This window comes from Cynocephalus volans, chromosome Y, assembly GCF_027409185.1.
Source record: "Cynocephalus volans isolate mCynVol1 chromosome Y, mCynVol1.pri, whole genome shotgun sequence".
Lineage (NCBI taxonomy): Eukaryota > Metazoa > Chordata > Mammalia > Dermoptera > Cynocephalidae > Cynocephalus > Cynocephalus volans.
Window position 1 is genome coordinate 8,714,230 of NC_084479.1, and position 6,000 is coordinate 8,720,229.

Here is a 6,000-nt window from a genome sequence, read left to right on the forward strand (position 1 = left end):
AGCCTCTCCCCATCTGTATCTTGACCATAGTTCTCAGTGTTTAAACTTTTTACTATTGTAAAGGCATTAATTGAGGAAATATTCCTTGGCTGAGTTCTCAGAAAATGAATATGAAACATGACTTATAAGGATCTTATTTCCGTCCAGTGTTCAGAGTCTCTCATATTATTGTTACTTACTCTATCAAACTTTTTATTGTTTATGCTTTTAGCACTGGGACCAAAAAGGGTACATACATACCTGTAACATTTAATGATAGATTTCTCTTCTCCTTAAAATTTTTAGGCATAAGCATCCACTGGCCACATTGGAAGCTATTATTCATGAGTCAGAAAACATCCCTGTTCACCTGCCTAACATCCAGGCACTCAAAGAAGCTCTGACTAAGGCACAGGCTTGGATTGCTGATGTGGATGAGATTCAAGTGAGGAGTGTGTTTCCTACTGCGGGCCTGCAACTAGAAGAGAAACATTATTACCTTAGACTTTTTTCTCAGTTCGGTTGTGCTAGAAAGTGAAGGTGGGCAGTTGGAGGGTTGCCTGAGGGAGCTAAGGATATCAGGTAAAGAACAAGGGGAAGGAGAACCATGTGTAAGCCTAGAGCTGAACAAAAACTATTGACATATTAGGGGAGACAGAGGAAGCAAACCAGAACAGAGTAACTGGCCTAAGTGGAATTTTTGGTTCTAAACCAATGAAAGTAGGAATTATGAGAGAAAAGTAGTTACTACCTCATTCTTCTCTTTCACTGTTTCCCTTTCACAGTCTGTATTCTTCCCTATGATTATGAACCGTAATACCCAGCATTACTCAGCACAAATCTAGACACAATAGTTGTTTGACATAATTTGACTGAGCTTTCTGTCATATCTGTCCCCAGAATGGTGACCACTACCCCTGCTTGGATGACTTGGAAGGCCTGGTAGCTGTGGGTAGGGACCTACCCGTCGGACTGGAAGAGCTGAGACAGCTAGAGCTACAGGTACTGACAGCACACTCCTGGAGGGAGAAGGCATCCAAGACCTTCCTCAAGAAGAATTCTTGCTACACACTGCTGGAGGTAAGGGTTGGTACTCTTACCCACATCCTTTCCTGCCCCTGGCCTGGGTGTTGTGAGACAACTCATATAAGAATATGGACTTTTGGGGAGCACTAGAGAGATGAGGACAGGGTGTGGGAGCCGGGGAAAGCGCTGTCATTCTCCATGTGTCTTTGTGTCTCAGGTGCTCTGCCCATGTGCAGATGCTGGCTCAGACAGCACCAAGCGTAGCCGGTGGATGGAGAAGGAGCTAGGATTGTACAGATCTGACACAGAACTGCTGGGGCTATCTGCACAGGACCTCAGGGACCCAGGCTCTGTGGTAAGGAACTTAGCACAGATTGGTTAAAGTTGTGTTCTGAGTATCTCTCTGAAAAGAGGACACCTTGGAAATGGTAGAGTATGTGAGCCAGATGACCATGGCAGACCACTTGCTCCCTTAGCCTTAGTTCTGGTTTGGGTGTGGGGTGTTAAGGGAACCCAAAAAGAGAAAGAATGGGCTTCTGACCTACTCTCCCCCTATTGTGGGCATGGCAGATTATGGCCTTCAAGGAGGGGGAACAGAAGGAGAAGGAAGGAATCCTGCAGCTGCGTCGCACCAACTTAGCCAAGCCCAGTCCACTGGCATCATTGACCACAGCTGCCTCTGCAACCTCCATCTGTGTGTGTGGGCAGGTGCCAGCTGGGGTGGGGGCTCTGCAGTGTGACCTGTGTCAGGACTGGTTCCATGGGCAGTGTGTATCAGTGCCCCGCCTCCTCAGCTCCCCGAGGCCCACTCCCACCTCATCCCCACTGCTGGCCTGGTGGGAATGGGACACCAAATTCCTGTGTCCGCTATGTATGCGCTCACGGCGCCCACGTCTGGAGACCATCTTGGCACTGCTCGTAGCCCTGCAGAGACTGCCTGTGCGGCTGCCTGAAGGTGAGGCCCTACAGTGCCTCACAGAGAGGGCCATGGGCTGGCAAGGCCGTGCCAGACAGGCTCTGGCCTCTGAGGACGTGACTGCTCTGTTGGGACGGCTGGCTGAGCTTCGCCAACAGCTACAGGCTGAATCCAGGCCCACAGAACACCTTACATACCCTTCAGCACCTGCCTCGGATCCTCTTAGAGAAGGCAGTGACAAGGATATACGTAAGGTGAGCTGCTCAGCCCTGTTCCTCAAGTTCCTGGCTCTTAGCCTCACCCCTATTAAGTTTCAGCCCTGCCCCTGTTCTCCAGAGTTCAGTCTCCTTTTGCCCAGCCTCCTTGCTGCATTCTGCATCCATCCAGGTCACTAAACTCTACTCCTTACTGTAGCCTATGTCTGCTCTTTTCCTCCTCCAAGAGATGGAGTGTCCCAAGTTCAGTGTTGGGGAGAAAGACTAGGGCCTGATACTTTGCTTCAGTTATCCCTTCCCACTCTTGCTCTCCTTGGCAGGTCCAGGGCTTGCTGCAAAATGGATACAATATGACCAGTCCTGAGAAGGTAGCCCTGCAGGAGGTCTCAGGTAAGAGAGGTAGGTCTAGGTGTAGTGTGGGTAGGCTGTTGACTGGATTTCACCAGAGTAACCCATGTGGTACTTAGCCCTGTCATGGTGGGGGCAGTCTCTAACCCAGCCTGTTCCTGCAACCCTCCAGATCTGGGGCTCCTGTCTTCGCTGTTGCCACAGTTGACTGGCCCTGTGTTGGAACTACCTGAGGCTACACGGGCCCCCCTGGAAGAGCTCATGGTGGAGGGGGACCTGCTGGAAGTGACCCTGGATGAGAACCACAGCATCTGGCAGCTGCTGCAGGCTGGGCAGCCTCCAGACCTGGAACGGATCCGCACACTTCTGGAGGTGAGGATAAGAGTCATGGGCAGGGCAAAATGGTCAGGCCAAGCAGGCAGTATTCCCAGGCCTGACCACTGGCCCACAACCTATCTTTCTGTTTATCTGTGTATGATTATAGCTGGAGAAGCCTGAGTATCAAGGGAATCGTACAAGGGGTCGGGCACTGGAGAGGCGGCGGCGGCGGCAAGTGGATCCGGGTAGAAAGTGTGATGATCTAATTCAAGAAAAGCTGGAGTCAAAAAGGACCCGGAGCTCAGGGGTTAAGCCTAAGGAGGAAGAACAGTGTAAGGACAGAGCAGACCTTGAAAATATGTTCTTGACACCCTCAACAGACCACAGTCCCGTCTTGAAAAGAAGCCAAAATAGCTTACAACAGAAGGATTCAGACACCTCAGCCTCTTTTACTTTGCTGCACCTGTCCTACCCTTATCAGCAAGATTTGTGACAGCAACATAAGTTTTTTGGTTTGTTTTTTTTAATTCCACTTCCTCCTGGCCAGAATCTAAGAATAACCCTATCTAGAATTTTTCTCTACAGATTTTTAATGTCCTTACTCTTAACAGTGAAATTATTGTTTAAAGCTCAGTTCCTAAGGGCTATTCCATTTATGTCTTTTCTCAGAAGTCTCTTGCTAGCAATATTTCTGGGACTAGCATACGAGAATGATTTTCTAAGTTAGGTTCATTGTAGGGCTGGCCCGTGGCTCACTCGGGAGAGTGCGGTGCTGATAACACCAAGGCCATGGGTTCGGATCCTACGTAGATTTGGCCGGTTAGCTCACTGGCTGAGCGTGGGGCTGACAACACCAAGTCAAGGGTTAAGATCCCCTTACTGGTCATCTTTAAAAAAAAAAAAAAAGTTAGGTTCATTGTAGTTTATTTAGATAAGGGAAAATAAACTTGAGAAAGACCAAGTATATCTCATTATTATTTTTTCCTCTTTATTCCTGTACTTATCTTTGTTTCTGTCCTTGTGTATCTTTAAAATAATTTGGTGCTTCAGGGCTTCTAACTTCATTCTACCTCCTTTTCTTTTTTCCACTTGGTCCACATTGTAAGAAAAGATAAATATGATGTAATTACTTGTTAAGGCCAAGAAGAATAGAATAAAAAAGAAATTTTTTGTTGAAACTGTTGTCTGTTTTTAATTTGATTACTTTTGTTAAAAATAAAATATGTGTGGTTTGAAACTATGGGTGTGATTTGCATTTCTTGGAACATATGAGTGAAAGACTGAGATTGGGAAACATCCCAACAGTATGGATTAATGTAATTTTTAATTACCTTTTTGGGGGGTGGGTAATTTTTACATAAGTTGTGAAAATTAGGCCAAGATTTATTTTTTCTCTCATGGATATCCAGTTGCTCCAGCACCATTAATGCTTCTTTGTTGAAACTCTGTTGACTGGACTTGTGTATGTTTATGTCTAGGTTCATTGTTCTGTTTTGTTATTGATATGGGTGTCTGTCTCTTGTGGCAACAGCGCAATGGCTTGATTACTATAGCTTTTTAATAAGTTTTAAAATAGAGTAGAGGTGGGGTTTTTTTTTTTTTTTTTTTTTTTCCTTTTTAAGTTGTTTTAGAAGTCTAGTACTATATGCAGTTGGGTTTGAGTTCTAAGTTTCATTGAGTGGAATTTGAATGAGTTATTTTGCTTTTCTCATCTTTTCCTGTTCCTTCAAGTTAAATGTAATATCAAATCTAATTTATTGATTGTAAGAATTCACTGGATCAGATATCTTAAGCAAGAGCAGTATAAACCATTAATCAATTCAGGCATGTTTTTTTGTCTCTGAGTGATCTAATCATACAGAATCTATTATACTTCTCTTAATTTCTTAATCAAATTCTGTCAGTCTGGTTCGAATCTGTTAAATAAATGTGTTTCTATTGGTGTTGGACTCCAGACAGTGTAGACTGATATTTCTCTGAAAAAAACTTATGCCTTAGTCATTGCCACCCTCCTTTGATTATCTACTTTCTTCTCCCCTGTCCCCCTTCTTTTCCCACCATAGCAGGTCATCATCAAACATAGTTTTGTTGCCAGTAAACCTAACCATAGTCTACCCCAGCTTTATTTTCTTCACCCGTCAAAAAACAAATATAGCTTACCTTACTACAAAGTGGGGGTCAGGAAAAAAAAAATTCTTATAATATTTTATCCAAATATAAGAATAGTTTTTTGAGCTTTTGTGTTTTTCCTCCTTTCCCCCACAAATGTGAGGAAAGGACTAAAAATTCTCATATCAGGCCTTCTGGACGTTGTAATGGAAAATACAGGTGATGTAATGAAAGGATTGAGAATTTAGGCCAACAAAAATTTCATGAAAGTGCTGAGCCACAAGTTTTTTTTACCTACTTTTCAATAAAGGTGCAACACAAAGAACAGTTGTACATCTGTTCAGACTACCTCTGCAAGTTGAGCTTATATGAGTATTAATTTTACGTGAGGAGCAAGTTCTGACACATTGAAACTATACACAGAAATGCAGCATTAAGTTTTGCATATAAGCAATGTCTTATCCTGTTAAAATTGGTAATATGCTTATTAAGCAATATGGTCAAATGTGCAGGAAAAACTTAATTTCTCTAACCATTCAGTGTTCTCTGAAGTAATTCTCATTCAGCAAAATTTTAATCTGATTTTGGACTTAAAAAGTTGCAATAAAACTTTACCACGGCTAAATCATTTGTCTTAGTCCATTCCTGCTGCTATAACAAAATATGTTAGACTGAGTAACTTACAAACAACACAAATTTTCTGCTCATGTTTGATACCACCAAGGTATACAGCTTGTACTTTTAGAAAGGTAGCTTAAACCACACCTGGGACCATTTGAGCCATAGCTGGGGTAGCCAAGAAACCCCGCATTGGAATTCAAGGAGCAGAGACTTAATGCAGCAGTGGGCAGCAAGTCCCTTGCTTCCAAGTTGTTCTAGGCCCCTCTGAAACTGTTCTGCTTTGAAGGTCCTGGCACTCTGTACGTTTGAAAGGAGTGTCAGTGCTAATAATCTGTGAAATGCCTTTGGTGTAGTTCTTCCATTGTCTTTACGAATAGCATCTGCCTCCATACGTACTAACCTTAAAATATTAATCTCCTTGGTCACATATTCAGTGTTCTCTGCTGAACATGCTTTTCCATTCTTTTT

The 6,000-nt window shown here is 43.6% G+C and overlaps 1 protein-coding gene across 7 annotated transcripts in view; it reads left to right on the top strand.

Moving 5' to 3' along the window:
* The window catches only part of LOC134368910 (lysine-specific demethylase 5D), a 53,686-nt gene extending 49,751 nt beyond the window's left edge, over window positions 1-3,935 (top strand). For 4 of the 7 annotated variants that reach the window (XM_063085142.1, XM_063085146.1, XM_063085147.1 and 1 more), the window contains 7 exons: window positions 286-424; window positions 880-1,059; window positions 1,223-1,360; window positions 1,576-2,175; window positions 2,457-2,535; window positions 2,657-2,856; window positions 2,969-3,935. In XM_063085142.1, coding sequence (XP_062941212.1) covers window positions 286-424; window positions 880-1,059; window positions 1,223-1,360; window positions 1,576-2,175; window positions 2,457-2,535; window positions 2,657-2,856; window positions 2,969-3,295 — 1,663 coding nt within the window. In that variant the 3' untranslated portion in view covers window positions 3,296-3,935. The remainder of the gene's footprint in view (window positions 1-285; window positions 425-879; window positions 1,060-1,222; window positions 1,361-1,575; window positions 2,176-2,456; window positions 2,536-2,656; window positions 2,857-2,968) is intronic. The other 3 variants (XM_063085143.1, XM_063085145.1, XM_063085148.1) reach the window with 2 other exon arrangements.
* The last annotated feature ends 2,065 nt before the right edge of the window (window positions 3,936-6,000 follow it).